Source organism: Macaca nemestrina, chromosome 17 (genome assembly GCF_043159975.1).
Source record: "Macaca nemestrina isolate mMacNem1 chromosome 17, mMacNem.hap1, whole genome shotgun sequence".
NCBI lineage: Eukaryota > Metazoa > Chordata > Mammalia > Primates > Cercopithecidae > Macaca > Macaca nemestrina.
The window spans coordinates 18,982,211-19,006,653 of record NC_092141.1 but is presented as its reverse complement, the minus strand read 5'-3'; the positions used below and the strand labels follow the sequence as shown (position 1 = coordinate 19,006,653).

The 24,443-nt window shown below is 44.6% G+C and overlaps 1 protein-coding gene across 9 annotated transcripts in view; it reads right to left on the bottom strand.

Moving 5' to 3' along the window:
- Positions 1–15,368: 15,368 nt before the first annotated feature.
- The window catches only part of LOC105465877 (phosphoribosyl pyrophosphate synthetase associated protein 2), a 79,050-nt gene continuing 69,975 nt past the window's right edge, over positions 15,369–24,443 (bottom strand). For all 9 annotated transcript variants that reach the window (XM_071082480.1, XM_071082476.1, XM_071082481.1 and 6 more), the window contains 3 exons: positions 20,605–20,675; positions 17,639–17,785; positions 15,369–16,100 (listed from right to left, as the gene is read on the bottom strand). In XM_071082480.1, the coding sequence (XP_070938581.1) occupies positions 15,942–16,100; positions 17,639–17,785; positions 20,605–20,675 (377 nt within the window). In that variant the 3' untranslated portion in view covers positions 15,369–15,941. The remainder of the gene's footprint in view (positions 16,101–17,638; positions 17,786–20,604; positions 20,676–24,443) is intronic.

The window sequence follows — 24,443 nt, the reverse complement described above, 5'->3', positions numbered from 1 at the left end:
TCCATAATATAGTTTCTCTAAAACTTTATCTTAGTCATTTTAAAATAATATAACTATTAAAAAAGTAACTGCTATCAATGTTCTGAAATAAGTTAAAACATTTTAAAACATGAACACTGTAGTTTAAAAGAAACGGTGGGAAGGAAAAGTAGAGAAAGAAATGCCAATTCCAGTCCAAAGCTTTATCTGCCAAGTTTTCTTAGAATGACTTTTACCAATTTATGAATTCTTGTAAACAATGTATAAGGAAATACTGAAAGACTTTTGCCTAAAGTGGCATTATTGTCTGCTGGTGTCATGCTACTGTAATGTAATAAATTCTTAAGTTGTTGCAAAGTGCTGTTTTTGCCTTAAAATTTTATTTTGGTGTCTTGAAAACTGTGGTATTAAAGGTATTGATACTGCGCAAATGCTGGGCAAATGCCTGGCATGAGATAATCTCTTTAATTTTTACAAACTTGTAATAAAACTATGCAAGTGTTTATTAAAAGAACACAAAATAGAAAAAGTTATGGGATTAAAAAAAGTTATGGGGTGAAAAAGTTATGGGATAAAAAATGTAAAAAAGTTGTGGCAAAAAAACCTTTGGCAAAAAAGTAGAAAAAAGTTTCATGAAAAGTTGCAAAAAAATTATGAAAAAGAAGTTCTGGGATTTAAAAAACAAGTCATGGGATAAAAATAAAAATTAAAAGCAGGCCCCTGTCAGCAAAACTTGGAGAGGTGGGGCTGGAGTCTCCACGGCCACCATGTCCCTACCACCCCTTCCCAGTCACCCCTTTACAATTAGGGTAGCAAGACAAGACCTCTGTCTAATGGGGAAAGACAAATAGACCCTTTGCCACCTTGACCAGGGCTGAGTCCTTACATTTCTGGATGACAATGATTGTTATTTAAGAGCCAGAGGCTGGTGGAGTTGGTTTGTTTGGAGGTCTGACGGCCTCATTACTCTCACCATAGCAACTTTTCCCTCAGCAGGGCTCCCAGCTTCTTATTCAGAGAGGTAGCTGAGGCAGGACAGTGGGGCTAACTGTGGACCACGGAGGACACAGGCTGCTGGGGTGGCCCTTCTTCCCCAGGGTACGTATTGTGTCTGTGTAGCGTTTTGTATATTCCAGAGGGTAGGGCCGCCTCTGTATCGTATCTAGCGGTGGTTGGAGCTGGCTCATGGGGAGGAGGTTCTAATGATTATTTGTGGCTGGAAACTTATTTATTGCTAGCATAGGACAGAGGAAGGAGGCGGGGATGGGGTCGTGGCTCCCTGGTGATGCGACTCCTGTTTATTTTGCTTTTTATTTTGGAATAAACTGATTTAGCCATACTCCTCGGCCTGGTGTGCTCCCATTTCCCTCACTGGGTCCTGGAGTTTGTGCCACCAAACGAGGAGCCCCAGAGTGTCTTGGGCATGTCCAGCTAGGCTGTTGGGGACCTTCCAGGCTTGTTACCTGTATGCTGCCTGGTGGCACCTGGGGGATTCCCCGGGGACTGCCATGGCGCCTACTGGGCGCGGTCCCACCCTGACAGCCAACAGGCTCAGAAGCCTGATCTAGCGGTGGCCGGGAAGACAGGTACCAGCACCTAAGGGCACTGACTTCCACCCAGCCCAGGCGTCTTCCATTCCGTCCCCGTGCCTCCCTCTCCTGTCTGCACCTGGTGGCCTCTTCTGTCTGTCCCTCCAGGGTGCCGGCTGCCCCGCAGGCTCCCTCCAGGCTGAGTTCATGGCCCTGCCCCCTGGTGGCCAGAGCCGGCTTCACAGGATAAGAGCCAGGGAAGCTCCAGGGGCTTTCCAGGAAAAGTGTGCCTTGGAAAGGGTATGGCCTTTTCACCGCTCCCAACAGCACCCTAGAAATGGCTTGGCCTGCATGTGACGCTACACAAACAGAACATTTTCCTTCGGAGGAGACTCACCATCTGAATACTGTGATGCTGACGAGAGCATCTTACGCTTTCTTCAGCCTGTTGCTATCTGAGCTGATGATTTTCTTTGCACTGATCCTGGTGGAATAATATAAATCACCTACATCGTTTTTAATATTACCTTGCTATAGCATAAAAGGTTTAAAGAAAAAAGCACTGCATTTGGGCTGTAGCGTAAGGCATTCATTAATATTAGTTCTGGCGCGGCCCAGTGGTACTGTCTCCTCCGCAGTCTATGATGAGAGTTGCCTGGCTGCTTGTGGAAATAATTTGTCCCCAGCAGAGTGCTTTAAGAGATGAAAAACAATCCGCCAACCACGAGAGGACATATAGGCAGGCCCCATTCTTAAATGGGATGTGTCCCAACAATGTTTTAATGTGATTGTTTTAAACATATTTCCCCATAACATTCTAAATACTAACTACATTTTCAAGCATACCTACAAAAGCAGAGCAACCAACAAATACCTGAAAAATTATGTTATAACTGTGTTTCACCTGTGCTTAACCACTCACTATACCAATATATAATATACTATATGTACATAAAATCCTTGATCTATGTAAAAAGTAATACAGTAATACTCACAGATAATACTAACATTTATTGAGTAGGTTTTAGCCTCAATGCCAAGTACTTTTCATGCCTTACCCTACTTTATCCTCATATGAAATTTGTATTATTACCACTATTATCTTTTTTTTTTTTTTTTTTTTTTTTGAGACCGAGTTTCACTCTTGTTGCCCAGACTGGAGTGCAATGGCGCAATCTCGGCTCACTGCAACCTCTGCCTCCTGGGTTCAAGCAATTCTCCTGCCTCAGCCTCCCGAGTAGCTGGGATTATGGGTGTCACGCCCAGCCTATCATCCTCTTTTAACAGATGAGAAAATCGTGAGCTCAAAAGAGATTGAAGTAATATGCCTAAGGTCACGTGGCTACCTAAGTTGCCAAGCTGTGATCTGAACCCAAGTTGAGAGCTCACCTCAACTACCATTCTGTTAAGCGAGTGCCTTCCAAATTCCAACATTTCCAGAATCAGTGGAAAGAGCTCCTCTAAATGGGATAAGGGGAGTGATTATATCTTGAGAGTGAAGGTTAATGCTCCAAGTCTGGATAAGAGAAGGCATAGAAGAGATATATATATACATACACACACACACATAGATAGATAGATAGATAGATAGATAGATAGATAGATAGATAGATAGATCACTGCCAAGGAAGTAGAGGCACCTCTTCCTCCGCAGCAACATGGAGTGCCAAAGGAGACTCTTCTTGGGGCTCACGGGTTTTCTGAAATGTGGAGCAAAGGGCAAATGCCTGTGTATCTTCAAATCCTCTGAATAACAGTTCCTAAATCCAGAAGTACGATTCTTAAATACGAACATGCAAAGAATATACTCTTCTAACAAAATTTTTTATTTTTAATTTTTATTAGAGACAGAGTCTTGTTCTATCACCCCGGCTGGAGTGCAGTGGTACAATCATAGCTCACTGCAGCCTCAACCTCCTGGCCTCAAGCACTCCTCCTGCCTCAGCCTCTTGAGTAGCTGGGACTACAGGTGCGCACCATGGAGATGAGGTCTCACTGTGTTGTCCCTGCTCTCGAACTTCTGGCCTTGAGTGATTCTCCCACCTCAGCCTGCCAAAGTGCTGGGATTACAGGCATGAGCCACGGCACATAGCCAAGTTCTTTTTAAGTATTTGTATTTACATGGAAGAGTAATTAACATTTTTGTAAGCCACAAAAGTCACAATTTTCATGTTTTCTTAATTCTAATAAGAAAATTATAGTAGGCTGGGCACAGTGGCTCACGCCTGTAATCCCAGCACATCAGGGTTGGGGTGAGGCAGGTCGATTGCTTGAGGTCAGGAATTCAAGACCAGTCTGACCAACGTGGTGAAACCCCGTCTCTACCAAAAACACAAAAATTAGCCTGGCGTGGTGGCAGGCACCTGTAATCCCAGCTACATGGGAGGCTGAGGCAGGAGACTCACTTGAACCTGGGAGGTGGAGGTTGCAGTAAGCCGAGATCATGCCACTGCACTCCAGCCTGGGAGACAGAAAAAGACTCCGTCTCAGAAAAATAATAATAATAATAAGGAGAAAAGTATAGTAAATATGAGTAAATACATATAAAAGTCTGCATAAAAATGATATATATGAGCTTCCTTTTCTGTCAGAAAAAATTAAATTTCTTAGTGTTATCTTTTTACGTATTCATGGATTTTTAAAAATTAAGAAAAATCACCAAATATAAGGTCTGAGGTGAGCTGAATATTGTTATCTGTAATTGTTTTGTGTACTGAATAATTTACAGTAAAATATATTTAGAATTGTTATAGTTGTTTATTAGAAATAGAGTTTCTACCTATTGTGTTTTTAAAGTACCTGTGCTCCAGGGGCCATGGCTCACACCTGTAATCCCAGCACTTTGGGAGGCCAAGGTGGGCGGATCACTCAAGGTCGGGAATTCAAGACCAGCCTAGCCAACATGGCGAAACCCCGTCTCTACAAAATATACAAAAATTAGCTGGGCATGGTGGCACATGCCTGTAAACCCAGCTAGAATCACTTGAACCTAGGAGACGGAAGTTGCAGTGAGCCAAGATCATGCCTCTGTACTCCAGCCTGGGTGACAGAGCAAGACTCTGTCTCAAAAAAATAAAAATAAAGTTCCTGTGTATGCAATGGGCATTCAACAAATAGTTGTTGAATGAATAAATTAAAAGCTTGAGATTTGCTAAATGCTTAAATCCCAAAAGAAATCAATAATATTTTTAAGAAAAATATTTAAAAGCATTTTAACTATAGCCATAGATAAGGACATAAGCACACAAAAAATAAATCACTGTGATGGCAAAAACCTTATTTCAATACCTCTTTATCCTTCATACAATAATAAATCTCTGGAAGAGAAAAGAAAAGAAAGGCGCTCTGAGCGTCCCTCCCTTTCTCCTCCTGAGAGACGCTCTTTCGGCACAGATCCTGCCCTGCTTAGACTCCCGCTGCTGGCACTGCCTTCTGAGTTCTTTCACTTCCAGATTCTTATTGTCCTGCAGCCCCACCACACAGGCAATGACTTTAAGTTCCTCTGGACTTTCACATGCATTGTCATAGACAACTTCATCCTGTTTTTCTAAAAATGTATTAATGGTTGTTTAAAACATATTTTATTATTTTTTAAAAATGCACTGAATTTTTTTAAATGTAAAGAAAATAAAGATCACTTATAATCCTACCACTGAAAAGTACTATTAACATATATAAAAATATGTGTATGCATGTAATATACATATACACGTGTATACATACATGACTATATACATGTATGTAAGTAGCATGTATGTGTATATACATGTACGCAGTGGTGTATGCATGTATATACACATATATATAGACATACGTATATATACATATGCACACACACATACACATACTACTTACATAGCTACACATATCCATGGAGTTCTAAAATAACATTTTCCATGAGATGGAAATAAATTTTTAGGCCAGGTGCGGTGGCTCATGGAGGAGGCTGAGGCAGGAGGCTAGGCAGGAGAACAACATGAACCTGGGAGGCAGAGATTGCAGTGAGCCGCGATCATGCCACGGCACTCCAGCCTGGGCAACAGAGCAAGACTCCATCTCCAAAAATAAAAAAATAAAAAAATTTAAAAAGATAAATGTTAATGGCAGCATAGTATTCTCTAATTTAAGCAATCCAGGTTGTGAGGCTCTTCCAATGTTCCATTATTATTCATTTCACTGTGATGAACATCTCTGTATAAATCTTTGTGTACACTTTTTCTCTATAGGTAACATACTTTTTTCCTCTGACTTATTTCAGATTTTTTCTTTTCCTCTGACTTCTTTCAGATTTTTTTCTTTTCCTCTGACTTCTTTCAGGAATTTTTCCTTTGTCTTTGATTTCCTGTAATTTGAAAATGTCATACTTATGTGCAGGGTTTTTGTTTTGTTTCATTTGTCATTTATCCTGCTCAGTGTTCTTTGACTTTCTTGGATCTGTGGTTTGGTGTCTGACATTGATTTGAGGAAACTTGCAGTGTAATATTTCTTCTCTTCCTGTCTCTCTTTTCCTTCCGCTATTCCCATTTACATGTATGTTACACCTTTTGTAATTGCTCCACATATTCTGTTTTTTTTTTTTTTTTTTTTTTTTTTTTTTTTGAGACGGAGTCTCGCTTTGTCACCCAGGCTGGAGTGCAGTGGCGCAATCTCGGCTCACTGCAAGCTCCGCCTCCCGGGTTCACGCCATTCTCCGGCCTCAGCCTCCCGAGTAGCTGGGACTACAGGCGCCCGCCACTGCGCCCGGCTAATTTTTTTCTATTTTTAGTAGAGACGGGGTTTCACCATGGTCTCGATCTCCTGACCTTGTGATCCGCCCGCCTCGGCCTTCCAAAGTGCTGGGATTACAGGCGTGAGCCACCGCGCCCGGCCAGTTTTGGAGGTTTCTTTTTTTTTTTTTTTTTGAGACGGAGTCTCGCTCTGTCGCCCAGGCTGGAGTGCAGTGGCGCTATCTCGGCTCACTGCAAGCTCCGCCTCCCGGGTTTACGCCATTCTCCTGCCTCAGCCTCCCGAGTAGCTGGGACTACAGGCGCCCGCCACCTCGCCCGGCTAATTTTTTTGTATTTTTAGTAGAGACGGGGTTTCATTGTGTTAGCCAGGATGGTCTCGATCTCCTGACCTCGTGATCCGCCCGTCTCGGCCTCCCAAAGTGCTGGGATTACAGGCTTGAGCCACCGCGCCCGGCCAGTTTTGGAGGTTTCTATTAAGATATTCTAAAGTGAGGCCAGGCGCTGTGGCTCACACCTGTAATCTCAGCACTTTGGGAGGCCGAGGCGGGTGGATCACCTGAGGTTGGGAGTTCGAGACTAGCCTGACCAACATGGAGAAACCCCGTCTCTACTAAAAATACAATAATTAGCTGGGCATGATAGTGCATGTCTGTAATCCCAGCTCCTTGGGAAGCTGAGGTGCGAGAATTGCTGGAGCCTGGGAGGTAGAGGTTGCAGTAAGCCGAGATCACGCCACTGCAGTCCAGCCTGGGCGACAGAGTGAGACTCCATCTCGAAAGAAAAAAATATATATATATTCTAACGCTCAGAGGTTCTCTGCTCAGTCATGTTCAGACTACTACTAGGTCTATCAAAGGCATTCTTCATTTCTGTTAGTGTTTTTATCTGTAGCATTTTTTTATTGTTCTTAAGATTTCTACCTTTCTGCTTTCATTGCCCATCTGTTCTTGCATGCTGTCTGCTTAATGAGAACCCTTGGCATTTTAATCATAGTTGTTTTAAATTCCTTGGCTGGGCATGGTGGCTCAGGCCTGTAATCCCAACACTTTGGGATGCTGAGTCGGGCAGAAGATCACCTGAGGTTATGCATTCGAGACCGGCTTGGCCAACATGGCGAAACCTGTCTCTACTAAAAATACAAAAATTAGCCTAGCATGGTGTCGCATGCTTATATTCCCAGCTACTCAGGAAGCTGAGGCAGGAGAATCACTTGAACCCGGGAGGCGGATGCTGCAGTGAGCCAAGATCATGCCACTGCACTTCAGGCTGGGTGACAGAGCAAGACTCCGTCTCAAAAAAAAAAAAAAAAAATTCCATGTCTGGCCAGACACAGTGACTCACGCCTGTAATCCCAGCACTTTGGGAGGCAGAGGTGGGAAGATCACATGAGGCCAGAAGTTCAAGATCAGCCTGGGCAACTTGGTGAAACCCCATCTCTACTAAAAATACAAAAATTAACTGGGCATTAACTGGCACACGCCTGTAATCCCAGCTACTCGGGAGGCTGAGGCACAAGCATCATTTGAACCCAGGAGGCAGAGGTTGCAGTGAGCCAAGATCATGCCACTGCACTCCAACCTGGGTGACACAGAGTGAGACTCTGTCTCAAAAAAAAAAAAAAAAAAAAAAAAAAAAGCCGGGCGCAGTGGCTCACGCCTGTAATCCCAGCACTTTGGGAGGCTGAGACAAGAGGATCACGAGGTCAGGAGATCGAGACCATCCTGGCTAACACGGTGAAACCCCGTCTCTACTAAAAAATACAAAAAATTAGTCGGGTACAGTGGCGGGCGCCTGTAGTCCCAGCTACTCGGGAGGCTGAGGCAGGAGAACGGCGTAAACCCGGGAGGCGGAGCTTGCAGTGAGCCGAGATGGCGCCACTGCACTCCAGCCTGGGTGACAGAGCAAGACTGCGTCTCAAAAAAAAAAAAAAATCCGTATCTGATAATTTCAGCATCCCTTGTGCCAGGTCTGGTTTGATGCTTGCTCTGTCTCTTTGAACTGTTCTTTGCTTTTTAACATGCTCTGTGATTTTTTTCTTGATAGCTGGAAGTGATGTACTGGGTAAAAGGGACTGCTACAAATATACCTTTAGTGATGCGGTGGTGAGGTGTGGGAGGAGGTCCTACAATTAGGTCTCAGTCTTTTCTGGTGAGCTGGTGCCTCTGGACTGTGAATGTCACTGAGCTTTTCTCAGATTTTCTTCTCTACCCTTAGGTAGGAAAGGATGGCGAGAGTGGACTGGGATTGGATACTAGCCTTCTCCCACATGGTTGGCTAGGGTGAGCTTTAGTTGAGTATTTCTCTTCTCCCACATGGAAAGTTAGAGCTGGCTAGAATTAGGTTTTACCCTTCTCCTAGTTCAGTTAGGCTCTGATAAAACCCCAGAATGTTAGGCTCTGGTTAACTAGCTTCTCCTGAGGGCAGAGTTTGTCAAGAAGAGCACAGTGCTCTGAAGCTTTCAGAATGATTCCTATTTCCGTCTCCCTGCTGGAAGCTCAAGGGGATTCTTCTCGAGAAAGTAAAATTCACAAAAGTATGGGGTCCCCATATGACGGGGTCCTCCTGAAGTTTTTTTTTTTTTTTTTTTTTTTGAGACAGAGTCTCACTCTGTCGCCCAGGCTAGAGTGCAGTGGCCGGATCTCAGCTCACTGCAAGCTCCGCCTCCCAGGTTCACGCCATTCTCCTGCCTCAGCCTCCCGAGTAGCTGGGACTACAGGCGCCCGCCACCTCGCCCGGCTAGGTTTTTTTTGTATTTTTTAGTAGACACGGGGTTTCACCGTGTTAGCCAGGATGGTCTCGATCTCCTGACCTCGTGATCCACCCGTCTCGGCCTCCCAAAGTGCTGGGATTACAGGCTTGAGCCACCGCGCCCGGCCCCTCCTGAAGTTTTTAACTCTCAGACTTGTTCTCACCTAGCCTCTAACAATTTGTCAACTACAGTTCAGGTTTCCTGACTCTGGTACCGGTTCCTGTAAAGACTTCTGTACATTGTTCTCAGTGTTTGCATTTCTGTCTCTTTGATTATGGCAGCAGTGGTTTGCCCTGTGACCTCACTTCTCCTGTGGATCTAACTAAGTAGCGTTCAATTTTCAGTTTGTTGAGCTTTGTACTTGTTGTTAGGATGGAGTCACAACTCCCAAGCTTTTTACAAGTGGAACTGAAATTTATTAAGAAGAAATTCACAAAACATAAAATTAACATTTTAAAGTGAATAATTTAGTTAGGCGCCGTGGCTGCCACCTGTAATCCTAGCACCTTGGGAAGCTGAGGCGGGAGGATCGCTTGAGCCCAGGAATTCGAGACCAACCTGGACAACATGACAAAACCCTGTCTCTACTAAAAATACAAAACTTAGCTGGGTATGGTGGCACATGCCTGTGGTCCCAGCCTCCTGGGAAGCTGAGGAGGGAGGATCGCTTGAGCCTAGGAGGCTGCAGTAAGCTGTGATTGCATCACTGCACTCCAACCTGGGTGACAGTGAGCACCTGTCTCAAAAAATAAATAATAAAATAAAAAGTGAATAATTTAGTGGCATTTAGTGCATTCACAATGTTGTGCACTCACCACCTCTGTCTAGTTCCAAAACATTTCTGTCACTCCAAGAGAAAATCCTGTGCCCATTAAGAAGTTTCTCCCTGGCCAGGCGCGGTGGCTCACGCCTGTAATCCCAGCACTTTGGGAGACCGAGGTGGCCGGATCACGAGGTCAGGAGTTTGAGACCAGCCTGGCCAATATAGTGAAACCCTGTCTCTACTAAAAATATAAAAAATTAGCCAGGCGCGGTAGCATGCGCCTGTCGTTCCAGTTACTCGGGAAGCTGAGGCAGGAGAATTGATTGAATCCAGGAGGCAGAGGTTACAGTGAGCCGAGATCACACCACTGCACTCCAGCCTGGGCAACAGAGCAAAACTCCATCTCAAAGAAAAAAAAAAGAAGTTTCTCCCTATAACCCACTATATCCCCTGGGTCAGGGGTCTCCAAACCCCAGGACCATGGGCCGCACAGCAGGAGGTGAGCGGCAGGCAAGCCAGCATTACTGCCTGAGCACTACCTCCTGTCAGATCAGTGACAGCATTAGATTCTTATAGGAGTGAGAACCCTATTGTGAACTGTGCATGCAAGGGATCCAGGTTGCACACTCCTTATAAGAATCTAATGCCTGATGATCTGAGGTGGAGCAGTTTCATCCCCAAACCATCCCCCACCGGTTGCCCCAATCTGGAAAAATTGTCTTCCATAAAACCAGCCCCTGGTGCCAAAAAGGCTGGGGACCACTGCCCTGGATAACTACATCGCTGCATATCTATCTACTTATCCCCTGGTAACTACATATCTGCTTTCTGTTTTTAGGGATTTGGCTATTCTGGATATTTTATATAAATGGAATCACACAATATGTGACCTTCTGTGTCAGGTTAATTTCACTTAGCATAATGTTTTAGAGGCTTATGCACATTGTAACTCACACAGTAATCTTTTTATTCTATGTAAATACTAAGTTTTTTTTTTTTTTTTTTTGAGACAAGGTCTCACTCTGTCGCTTAGGCTGGCGTGCAGTGGTGCTATTTTGGCTCACTGCGACCTCTGCCTCCCAGGTTCAAGTGATTCTCCCATTTCAGCCTCCCAAGTAGCTGGCTACAGGTTGGTGCCACCACACCTGGCTAATTTTTTTTTTTTTTGGTAGAGACGAGGTTTCAACCATGTTGTCTAGGCTGGTCTTGAACTCCTGAACTCAAGTGATCCGTCTGCATTGGCCTCCCAAAGTATTAGGATTACAGGCATTAAATACTAATATTTGTTTATTGATCCATTGATGGACATTTGGGATTGCACAATTTGGTGATGGTGAATAGTACATCTGAACATGTATGTCCATGTACTTATTTGGGTATCTGCTTGTAATGTTTTTTGGAATATACCCAGGAGCAGAATTGCTGGGTCATCTGGTAATTTTATGTTTAATTTTTTGAGGAACCATCAGACTGTTTTCCACAGCAGCTTCATCATTTTCCCTTTCCACCAGCAGTGTATGTATGAGAGCTCCAATTTTTCCATATTCTTGCCAATACTTGTTTTTGTTAGTTAGTTTGTTTTACCAGGCAGGGTCTCACTATGTTGCCCAGGCTAGTCTCAGACTCCTGGGCTCAAGTGATCTTCCCACCTCAGCCTCCCGAGTAGTTGGGACTACAGGTGTGCAGCACTGCAACTGGTGCCGACACTTGTTATTTCTGGTTTTGTTTTGTAGTACAACCATTCAAATGGGTATCAAGTGGTATCTCATTGTGGTTTTTGTTTATACTACCTATAATGACTAATGATGCTAAGCATCTTTCCATTTAGATGTATTTTTTGTATGAATGCCTGTATATCTTTTTTTTTTTTTTTTTTTGAAACTGAGTTACCGTGTCTTGGCATAATCTCGGCTCACTACAACCTCCGCCTCCTGGGTTCAAGTGATTCTTGTGTCTCAGCCATTGAGTAGCTTCAATCACAGGCGTGCACCACCATGCTTAGCTAATTTTTGTATTTTTAGTAGAGATGGGGCTTTTCCACATTGGCCAGGCTGGTCTCAAATTATTGGCATCAAGTGATTCACCCACGGCCTCTCAAAATGCTGGGATTACAGGCGTGAGCCACCACACCCGGCCTGTATATCTTTTTGTATATCTTTCTTTGTGGGAATGCCTATTCAAATCCCATTTAAAAAATGTTTTTGGGCCGGGCATGCTGGCTCACGCCTGTAATCCCAGCACTTTGGGAGGCCGAGGCAGGCTGATCACAAGGTCAGGAGTTCAAGAACAGCCTGACCAACATGGTGAAACCCCGTCTCTACTAAAAATACAAAAATTGGCCGGGTGTGGTGGCACATGCCTGTAATCCTAGCTACTCAGGAAGCTGAGGCAGGAGAATTGCTTGAACCTGGGAGGTGGAGGTTGCAGTGAGCCAAGATTGCGCCACTGCACTCCAGCCTGGACGACAGAGTGAGACTCAGTCTCAAAAAAAAAGAAAACAATATATATATATGTGTGTGTGTGCGTGTATGTATATACAGGCATGGTGGTGCATGCCTGCAGACACAGCTACTTGGAAGGCTGAAGTACAAGAATTGCTTGAACCCGGGAGGCAGAGGTTGCAGTGAGCCGAGATAGTGCCAGTAAGCTGAGATCGTGCCACTGCACTCCAGCCTGGGCAACAGAGTGAGACTCCGTCTCAAAAAAACAAAACAAAACAAAATGAAAAAGAACCCCCCCCTCCAAAAAAATCACCATTCTTTTTCCTGCTGAGAGATCTTAGCAACTTTGTCGAAAATCAAGTGTTTATTTCTGAACTCTTGATTCTACTCCATTGACTTCTATGCCTCTCCTTATGCCAGAACTATACTGTTTTTGATTAGTATAGCTTTGTAGTAAGTTCTGAAATCAAGAAGTGCAAGTCCTCAAACTTCGTTCTTTTTCAAACTGATTTGGCTATTTGAGGTCCTCGGTGATTCCATATGAATTTTAGGATGGGCTTTTCTATAGCTGCCAAAAAATGCCATTGGGGATTTTGATAGATATTACACTGAATCTGTAGATTGATTTGGAGTATTGCATCTTAATGATATTAAGACTTCCAACCCGTGATCGTGGGATGTCTTCCTATTTAGGTCATCTTTAATTTCTTCCAACAATGTTTTATAAAGTACACAATACATACAACATAAAATTTAGCATTTCAGCTTTTTTTTTTTTTCTTGAGACAGTCTCACTCTGTCACCAGCATGGAGTACAGTGGTGTGATCTCTTTCCTTATTGATCTTTTGTCTGGTTGATCTGTTAAAAGTAGGTGTTGAATTCTACAACTTTTTTTTGAGACGGGGTCTTGCTCTGTTGCCCAGGTTGGAGTGCAGCGGCATGATCTCGGCTCACTGCAACCTCCACCTCCCCGGTTCAAGCAATCCTCCCTCCTCAGCCTTAGAGGTAATAAACAGTGAGAGCCAAAAGATTAATGTGCCAGTGTGGTGGAACTGGTATTTGTCCATCCACTCATGCCCTTTGGTGGCATCCTGTGTGCTCTTGATGCCTCGAGAGCATTGCTCTAACCACATCTGTCAAGCGATGACGTCACAGTCAGAACTGGAAACGATTAGCCTGTTTTCTGTCATAGAATTTCTGGGTTCACTTTACCATTATCTTTGGCCGCAGAGACTGTCTCTGTCTCTAGCAAAGACAGTAGTCTAGAGGGTAAATGGCTTCTTTGGCCAAAGAAAAGCCTACAATACATGGAGAAACTGTATCCGGGGCCTCCTCTAGACAGGGAAGGGGGTGGCTGAGAGGTCTGGGTGTCCTTACTGGGCACCTGACTTGCCCCTTGAGGACCTCCATCCTCCTGCCCCAGCCCGGCGGGCCAGGACGTGGCACTCCACTCTCCCCCACCATCATCTGCCAATTGTCTTTCCTGGCCTCAGCCCTCTGTCAGCCATCCCCTGGCCCATGCCCTGCCCATGGCTCCTCCCGGCACTCATCTTCACGTTCTTCCAGAGCCAACTCAGAGCAGACCTTCGAGTCTCTGTGGGTGTGAAGGATCCTCGCTTTAGACAAGTTCATTACCCAGAGGAAAACACTCCCATAAAACGTTTCCATTCACTTCTGTAAATACGACTTTTCTTCATGAAGGATGACATGCCAGGAAAAACCACGGAGGTCAAAGTTCCCTGGACACAGTGGCAGGAGGAAACCTCCCACTGAAGGAGCTTGAGAGTCCACTGCATCTCCAAGGAACCCGGAGCAGAACCCGTCCTCCCTGCTAGTGCGGCACCGCCATTCCCAAACCATGGAGGGCCACTGTGTCAGCACAGCCACCCCAGGGGGCGCCCCATGGCTGTTCAGGAAGTGCCTGTCACTTGCTATAAAGCCAAACCACATGGTGACTTCAACCGTCATCTATAGTAGCAAATGGTTAGACAGCATCCAAAGAGCAGAAGGTAGGAAAAAACCCAAACCCAGCAGAGGCTGGAGCTGTGAGACTTACTGAAGCCTCTTCAGCTCATTTCACAGCAACAGTGGGAGGTCCCGGCACCACAGGCAGGCTCCAATCTCATGGGCGGTGACACCTTGCTCCCAAAGCTCTTCTTCCAAATGTAGAAACTGGGTGGTCTCCAGCCTGCAAGGGACAGAGCTACCCTGGCAAAGAAGCCGCCAGCTCCCATCCCATGGCCTAAGCCAATTCATTCCGAAGATCGAGAGGCCCCATTTCTAGGAGCAGGTTCACAGAAAGCAAGGACACTTTTTCAAAGTAAATAGCTCTATCATTAACTGGATTTGAAAACATGGGGAGAGAACGCCTTTCCCCCAAAGCCGTTTCCTCAGAAGTAAACTAGGTGTGAGGGTGGCACTTCTGGGGGTGCAGGAGCCCATGGAATACTTGGGCAGCTTCCAGAAGCAGAGCCCTTGGTGCTTCTGCACAAACAAGGCCCTGGCCTACTGGGGCAAGCTCACGGGCCACACTGCTGTCTGTGGAGCACAGGGAAGGCCAGCATGGCTGGTGACTGATCTTAATTTTGTGCTAAATAAACTACTATTTTATTCCAGATTCTAACAAGAAAAGCAGAAAGCAAAGGTTTAAGGTGTTTGGGGAGGAAGAAAAATTAGTTTTTATGAGCAAGTCTACATTTTCCTTCGTAAGTCAGGCTGAGTGGGAGGACAGGTGGGCATAAACCCCAGTGCCAGTGCTCCAGGGGAGGAGAGTCCAGTGGACTCTGTGGGGAAGTTCAGGGTCCTAAACGCTAAAGACAGATGATATTTAGACCCTTGATAGCAACAAGGGTCATGTCACTTGCCCTTTGGGACGCATCTCCCAGCATCTCATCTCCCTAGAGCATGACAGAGAACAGCCAGCCGTGGAAGAGAGGCAAAGCCACACCAAGACGAATGGCAGATGGTGCTCACTGGTTCCCCTGCTGCCTGCGGCCTTGCATCCTGAGATTCCAACTCCTCTCCCTCCTCAATCAAATGACAACACGTCGGGAACTTTCAGGGCCTTGGACAAATTGTCAGAACAGAGAATATTACACATCTCTGGGAGGCTACTGCATCCCCGCACAATGCTGCAGAAGAGAAAACAAGCTGATAAACATTTCAACATTCACAGTGTGTAGATTCAGCTTTCATTTTATTTTAGTTATAAAACGATTGCCAAAACACAAAGTTTTAGAAAAACACACAAACACAAGTTTTTATTCCTTTTTTAGTTGCGGAAAATAAATACAATCACATATTCCATATGCTTGTCTACAAAAGCATCTCTAAAAATGTCATTTACTGGACTGGACAGTATAATCTTTTTGGCTTTTCAACTGCAGGTATCATACAGATCATTTTATTTTATTAACTTTTTAAGCACTTGGCTCAAGCAACTTCAGAAAAAGACTTTGTGAGCTTACAAATCTTATTCCAAGTGTTATTTTTTAAACAGTTAACACTAAAACAAGGTCTTACCTTTTCAAAAGAGGAGAATAAAGTTTTTCTTTTATAAAAATGGCTCCCCAAACTCACGAACACCTAAACCGACATAAAAAGTTGGTCTATCTTCATAGGAATCAACAAGAAGAGAGGTTACAGGGGAGAGGGAGGAACAAACATGACGGTTCCTGTGAAATCTATCCCACCAAGCAGTCACTCTTATGTTTCCAGTTTGGCCCTCGGGAGTTTTCCTAAAGGAAAGCTGTTCAGTCATCTAAGCCTATGTTTCTGAAAAGGTAGGACATGGACTCCCCATTGTGGATCCGACGGATCGCCTCTGAAAGGATCATGCTGATATCGACGGTTTTAATCTTGGGGCACTGGAGCTTCTGGACTTCATGTGGAATTGTATTAGTGACCACTACCTGTGAAGCAAGAGAAAAAAAACCAGAGCATCAGAAAGCCAAGTAGCTTCATGGTTTAGTCTGGAAATGTGATAGCTTCTCAAATCTGAGGCTCGCCATGACGGGAAAACAGTGGATCTATGTCTCAAGTCAATGTTTCAATTTTTTTTTTTAGATGAAGTCTCGCTCTGTCACCCAGGCTGGAGTGCAGTGACGCCATCTCGGCTCACTGCAAGCTCCGCCTCCCAGGTTCATGCCATTCTCCTGCCTCGGCCTCCCAAGTAGCTGGGACTACAGGCGCCCACCACCATGCCCAGCTAATTTTTTTGTGTTTTGAGTAGAGACAGGGTTTCACCATGTTCGCCAGGATGGTCTCGATCTCGTGATCCACCCGCCTCAGCCTCCCAAAGTGCTGGGATTACAAGTGTGAGCCACTGCGCCTGGCCTGTGTTTTTTAGGTTAAGATTTGATACTCACACCCACTAGGACAGGTATGGCATAAAAAGATAATAACAAGTATTGGAGGCGTGCAGAGAAACTGGAACCCCCCACTCACTGCTGTAGGAATGTAAAATGGTGCGGCTGCTTTGAAAAACAGTCTGGCAGCTCCTCAAAAGTTTCAACATGAAGTTACTGTACGACCCAGCAGTACTAAACCTAGGTACGCATCCAAGAGAAGGGAAAACAGATGTCTACACAAAAACCTGTACACAAATGTTTACTGCAGCACCATGCATAAGTTAAAAAGTGGAAAAAATTTCTATCGACATGAAATATGAAAAGAGAGACAAAATGTGGACTATCCATGTAACAGAGTATTCTTTGATCATAAAATGGAATGAAGTACTGATTCATGCTACAACATGGATGAACCTTGAAAATATTATGTTGAGTGAAGGAAGCCAGCACAAAAGACCACACATTGTGTAATCTCATTAATAAGAAATGTCCAGAACAGGCAAATCTAGAGCGACAGAAAGCAGATTAGTGGTTGCCAGGGACTAATGGCAGTGAGAGAAAATGTGAAGTGACTGCTAATGGGTATGGTGTTCCTCTCTAGGGAGAAGAAAATGTTCTAAAATCAACTATGGTAATGACTGCACAACTCCAAGCATTCTAAAAACTAATGAGTTGTATACATTACTATTATTTATTTATTTATGTACTTTGAGACAGAGTCTCATTCTGTTGTCCAGGCTAGAGTGCAGTGGCACAATCTCGGCTCACTGCAGCCACTGCCCCTTGGGTTCAAGCGATTCTCTTGCCTCAGCCTCCCAAGTAGCTGGGATTACAGGTGCCCGCCACCATGCAAGGCTAGTTTTTGTATTTTTAGTAGAGAGGGGATTTCCCCCTGTTGGCTGGTCTCCGGCTCCTGACCTCAGGTAATCCGCCTGTCTCAGCCTCCCAAAGTGCTGGGATTACAGGCATAAACCACCACGCCCAGCCCTTGATTCCTTTCTTAACCACAATCTCAGTCTTGTCCCTACTTTCTGTAACTAAAGATCATGATGTGCCAGAAGCCCAGGCAGCTGTCCTCACGAACACACCCAGACCGTTACCTCATCGATGGCAGACTCTTCAATCAGCCGGGGGGCGTCAGAAGACAACAAGCCATGAGTTGCCATCACAAAGATCTTATATGCACCTCTTTCCTTCAGGGTCTCTGCTGCAGCAAGAAAGCTGTCAACATCATCAATGATGTCATCCTGTCAAAGCACAGATGGAAAAGAATGTATATGAGCACTTCTACAATAATAGGTTAGACAACCAGGGAAAAAAAAGGGTCTGCTTACATTTATTGCGAAAAATCTGCTCTTCCATTTGGCCTTGTGCAGACAGCACGGCCCCACGTCCCCATCACCGTGCCCCATGGCATCCCTCCAGGACTTTCACAGGAGCCTCCTCCTGCACAGCACCTGCCACTCACTATTCGGGCTATCTCCCACCACACTCCAGGCTCCCAGGGGTAGCACTGTTTTCTGCACCATAACTGGCCAACACTGTGCTGTCACAATGCAGATCGCACCAGAAATGATGGAGATATGATTTTCTTTTTTTGTTTTTAATGCACAGAAAAAGTGTTAAAAGATGTTTTCGACTCTGGGTAATAGAATTATGGTTGCCTCTTTCCCCTTGCTGCTTCTTGCTACCTTCCTTATTTCCAAATTTTCTCCACTGAGCATATGGGAAATATGTTTTTTACATGTTATTATAATGGAAAAAATAATAATGATTATTGTTTTTAATAATAAAATACCCAGTTCAGTGGTTTCTACTCTTTTATTGCATACTGAAGTTACTATGATCAAAAATATACATATAAAGGCTAGGCGTGGTGGCTCACACCTGTAGTCTCAGCACTTTGGGAGGCTGAGGTGGGAGGATTGCTTGAGCTCAAGCGTTCAAGACCAGCCTGAGCAACATGGCGAAACCCAGTCTCTACAAAAACAAAAACTAGCCAGGCATGGTGGTACGCACCTGTAGTCCTAGCTACTTGGGAGGCTGAGGCAGGAGGATTGCTTGAGCCCATGGGGTGGAAGTTGCAGTGAGCTGTGATCAAGCCACTGCACTCCAACCTGGGCAGCAGACCCAGACCATACCCCCTCAAAAATACACACACACACACACACACACACACACACACACACACACACTACTTAAAAAGTACTACTAGTAAAATGGTACAGCCACCTTGGCAAACAGTTTGACAGTCTCTTATAAGACTATACTTGCGGCCGGGCGCGGTGGCTCAAGCCTGTAATCCCAGCACTTTGGGAGGCCGAGACGGGTGGATCACGAGGTCAGGAGATCGAGACCATTCTGGCTGACACAGTGAAACCCCGTCTCTACTAAAAAATACAAAAAAAAAAACTAGCCGGGCGAGGTGGCGGGCGCCTGTAGTCCCAGCTACTCGGGAGGCTGAGGCAGGAGAATGGCGTGAACCCGGGAGGCGGAGCTTGCAGTGAGCCAAGATCACGCCACTGCACTCCAGCCTGGGCGGCAGAGCGAGACTCTGTCTCAAAAAAAAAAAAAAAGACTATATTTGCAACTACCATGCAAACCAACAACTGCATTTATAAGTGCAATTACCCCAGAGAAATCAAAACTCTGTTCACACAAAAACCCATACATGAATGTACATAGTGAGTTTTATGTATAATAGCTCCAACCTGGAAATCATCCAAATGTCCTCCAACAAATAAACTCTGGTACCTCTATGCCATGGGATACTGCCCAGCAATAAGAAGGAATAACATATTTATATACAAAACAAACTGGATGGATCTCAGGGTAATCATGGCAGGTTAACCAAAACTCAAAAGGTTATAAACCATAGATTCCATTTATATGACATTCTTGAAATAATAATTAGAAATACAGAGGACAGATCATGGGTTGCCAGTGCTATGGCTTGAATGTTTTTGTCTCTCCAAAATTCATGTGTTGGAAACTTATTCCCCAGTGCAACAGTGTTGGGAGGTGGGGTCTTTGGGGAAGTGTTCAGGTTGTGAGGGCTCTGCCGTGAGGAATGGATTCATGTCGCTATAAAAAGGCTTGTGGGAGTGGGTTCGCCTCTTTCCTGCCCTTCTGAAGACAAGTTCATTCCTTTTTATCCTTCTGCCTTCTGCCATGTGAGGACGCAGCAAGAAGGCCCTCACCAGACCAAATGCTGGTGCCATGATTTGGACATCCAGCCTCTAGAGCTGTTAGAGAATAAATTTCTTCTATTCTGTATAAACAACCTAGTCTTACATGTTACAGCAGCACAAAATGGACAAAGACACCAGGGGTTGCAGATTGGGTGGGAAGGATGTGGGTGTAGCTATGAAGGGAAGCATGAGGGTGCCCTGCAGTGAAGGAGCAATTCTGTGTCCTGACTGTGGTGGTGGTTCCACAAAGCTACCCATGATAAGACTGCACACACACACACACACACACACACACACACACACATATACACTGCATGCACAACTGGTGCTGTCTGAAGGGCCTCTGTGGCTGTGGCACTGAGAATTTCCAGGCTGTGTTATTGTACCATAGTTAAGCAAGATGGAGGATGCTGGGCAATGAATACACAGGAGGTCCCTGTGTATTTCCCCGTACTTCCTGTGGATCTATAATTCCTTCAAAATAAAAAGTTTTTTTTTTTTTTTAAATGCAGTGGCGGCCGTGTGCAGTGGCTCACGCCTGTAATCCCAGCACTTTGGGAGGCCAAGGCGGGCGGATCACGAGGTCAGGAGCTCGAGACCAGCCTGGCCAACATGGTGAAACCCTATCTCTACTAAAAATACAAAAATTAGCCAAGCATGGTGGCAGGCACCTGTAATTCCAGCTACTTGGGAGGCTGAGGTAAGAGAATCGTTTGAACCTGGGAGGCAGAAGTTGCAGTGAGCCGAAAACACACCACTGCAATCCAGCCTGGGTGACAGCAAGACTCACAAAATCAATCAATCAAGTCATCAATCAATCAACAGAATAACAACAGCAAATACTAGAATTAAAATAATAAAAGAGGTCTACATACCACGATGATGGCAATCCTTCCTCCAACATCACCCACAACTGTGATTGGGGGCTTTTCTTTAGGAATCAGCACTGGTTGGAATAAAACACACACACACCAAAGTTTTTATATTAAAAAGTAAAACAAAATTTTAAATAAGTTAATATCTCAAGATAAAAACATTCAACCAACTAGGAATAGAAGGGAATTTCCTCAATCTGATAAAGGGCAACTACAAAAACCCACAGCTGACTTGACACTTTATGGCCCAAGGTCAAAAGCTTTCCCCTAAGATCAGGAACAAGACAAGGATGCCTGCTGCACCACTGCCATCCACCGTGATACTGGATATGCTAGCAAGGATAATTAGGCAAGAAAACAAAATGAAAGGCATCCAGATCAGAAAGGAAAAGTAAAACCATCTCTATTAGCAGATGACATGATCCTACCTACTGAAAATCCCCAAGAATCCACAAATACACCCACCGAAGTTAAAATACGAATTCAGTCAAGTTGCCAAGTACAAAATCAACAGACAAAATCAGTTGCTACACAGCAGCATTGAACAATCAAAAGAGGGAATTAAGAAAGCAATTCCATTTACAAAAGGAGGCAAAAGAATAAAATACTAGGAATAAATTTAACCAAGGACTTGTGAAAACTACAAATCATCACTGAAAGAAATTTAAGAAAATAGGATTCTTGGCCAGGAGTGGTGGCTCACACCTGTAATCCCAGCACTTTGGGAGGCCGAGCTGGGTGGATCTCTTGAGCCCAGGAGTTTGAGACCAGCCTGGGCAACACAGTGAAACACCATCTCTACAAAAAAAATACAGAAATTAGCCAGGTTTGGTGGTGGCACATGCCTGTAGTCCCAGCTACTCGGAGGGCTGAAGTGGGAGGATCACTCGAGCCTGGGAGGTGGGGGTTGCAGTGAGCCAAGATCATGCCACTGCAGCCCAGCCTGGGCAACATGGCAAGACCTTGTCTCAAAAAAATAAAAAAGAAAAAAAAAAAAAAAGGAAAGAAAGAAAATAGAATTCTTAGGTATTATACCGAAAAGCAACAAAAATATAAATTGGACTTAATCAAAATTAAAATCTTTTGTGGCTGGGCGTGGTGACTCGCACCTATAATTCCAGCACTTTGGGAGGCTGAGGAGACAGGATTGCTTGGGCTCAGGAGTTCAAGACCATCCTGGGCAACACAGTGAGACCCCATCTCTATAAATTTCTTTTTTTAATTACCCAGGCATGGTGGTGTGCACCTGTAGTCACAGCTACTCAGAAGGCTGAGGCAAGAGGGTCACTTGAGCCTGGGAGGTTCCAAGGCTGCACTTACAAAGATCATGCTATTGCACTCCAGCCTGAGTGACACAGTGAGATCCTGTCTCAATAAAAAATAAATAAAAAAGAGGTCTGGGCACGGTGGCTCATGGCTACAATCCCAGCACTTTGGGAGGCCGAGGTGGGTAGATCACGAGGTCAAGAGTTTGAGACCAGCCTGGCCGACATGGTGAAACCCCTGTCTCTACTAAAAATACAAAAATTAGCCAGGCATGGTGGCGCGCCTGGTAGGATCATGTCATCTGCTAATAGAGATAGTTTTACTTTTCCTTTCTGATCTGGATGCCTTTCATTTTGTTTTCTTGCCTAATTACCCTTGCTAGCATATCCAGTATCATGGTGGATAGCAGTGGTGCAGCAGTAATACCTGTAATCCCAGCTACTTGGGAGGCTGAGGCAGAAGAATCGCTTAAAACCAGGAGGTGGAGGTTGCAGTGAGAGGAGCTGTGCCATTGCATTCCAGCCTGAGCAACAGAGCAAGACACCATCTCAAAATAAATAAATAAATAAAGATAAAAAAGTAAATAACCTATAGAATGGCAGAAAATATTTGCATATCATGTATCCGGTAAGAGTCTAGTGTCCAAAATATATAAAGTAGGCTGGGCATGGTGGCTCACGCCTGTAATTCCAGCACTTTGGGAGGCTGAGGCGGACAGATTGCCTGCCTGAGCCGGACAGATTGCCTGCCTGAGCTCAGAAGTTTGAGACCAGCCTCAGCAACATGGCGAAACCCTGTCTCTACAAAAAATACAAAAGTTAGCAAGGCATGGTGGTGCATGCCAGTAGTCCCAGCTACTTGGGGGCGCTGAGGTGAGAGGATCACTTGAACTCGGGAAGTCACGGCTCCAGTGAGCCACAACTGCACCACTGCACTCCAGCCTGGGTGAGACAGTGAGGCCCTGTCTCAAAAAAAAATAATAAAAATAAAAAATTATATATATATACACTTATATATATGGCAAAATATATAAATAACTTTTATAATTCAACAATAAAAAGACAAACCTAGTTCAAAAACGGGCAAAGGATTTCAATAGATATTTCTCCAAAGAAGATATACAAATGAAATCAGTAGTCATTAGGGAAATGTTTATCAAAATCATAATGAGATGCCACTTTATGCCCACTGGGCTGACTACTATAAAAAAAGTAGAAAATAAGTGTTGATGAGGATGTGGAGAAACTGGAACCTTTGTACATTACTGGTAGGAATATAAAATGGTGCAGCTGCTGTGAGAAAAGGCTGGCAGTTCCTCAAAAAGTTAAACATACATCAAAAGATCCAGCAATTCTGATCCCAGGTATAGACCATGAGAAATGAACCATCTATCCACACAGAAACTCATACATGAATGTACGGAGCAGCATAGCTAAAAGTGGAAACAACCCAAATTCCTATCAAATGCTGACAATGAAATATTATCCAGCCATCAAAAGCAATGAAGTACTGACACGTGCTGTCCCATGGATGAACCTCAAAACATGCTCAGAGAAAGAAGCCCGATACAAAAGCCCACGTTATATGATTCCATTTATATGAAATGTGCAGAGTAGGCAAACATCCACAGAAAGAGAATGGAGATGAGTGGTTGCCAGGGGTTGGGGGAAGGGGGCATGGGGAAACTACTTAATGGGTGCAGGGTGTTCTTCTGGGGTAATGAGAAGTTTTGAAACTAGAAATGGTAACTGCACAAAACTGTGAATATACCGAAAGGCAGTAAATTTTTTTTTTGAGACGGACTCTCACTTTGTCGCCCAGGCTGGAGTGCAGTGGCGCGATCTTGGCTCGCTGCAAGCTCCGCCTCCCTGGTTCACGCCATTCTCCTGCCTCAGCCTCTAAGTAGCTGGGACTACAGGCGCGCACCACCACGCCCGGCTAATTTTTTGTATTTTTAGTAGAGACGGGGTTTCACCGTGTTAGCCAGGATGGTCTCGATCTCCTGACCTCGTGATCCGCCCTCCTTGGCCTCCCAAAGTGCTGGGATTACAGGCATAAGCCACCACGCCTGGCCAAAGGCAGTAAATTTTATACTTTAAAATGGTTAATTCTATGTTATATGACTTTGACTTCAATTTTCTTTTATTTTTTTTGAGATGGAGTCTCGCTCTGTCGCCCAGGCTGGAAGTGAAAGGACTGTTCTAGATCGGGGCTTTTCAGCTGCTTACGTCTTGGGCCAGATATATTTATGCTGCAAGGGAACACCCTGTGTACTGTGAGAAGTTTAGCAGCATGCTTGGCCTCTAATCACTAGATGCCAGGAGCCACCCCCTTGGTTGTGACAATCAAAACTATCTCCAGACATTTCCAAATGTCCCCTAGGAGACAATGCCCACTCCCTAATTGAGAACCCCTGCTCTAGATTGAAAGAGACGAAAGACATATGACAACCAGAGGCAATGTGTGACCCTAGGTGAGCATCAGGAGAGGACAAAAAAGTATAACAAAACAAAGCAAAGCAAGATAAATTCCAGAACTGAAGTGACTTTCTACATGTTCAACACTCCTACTCC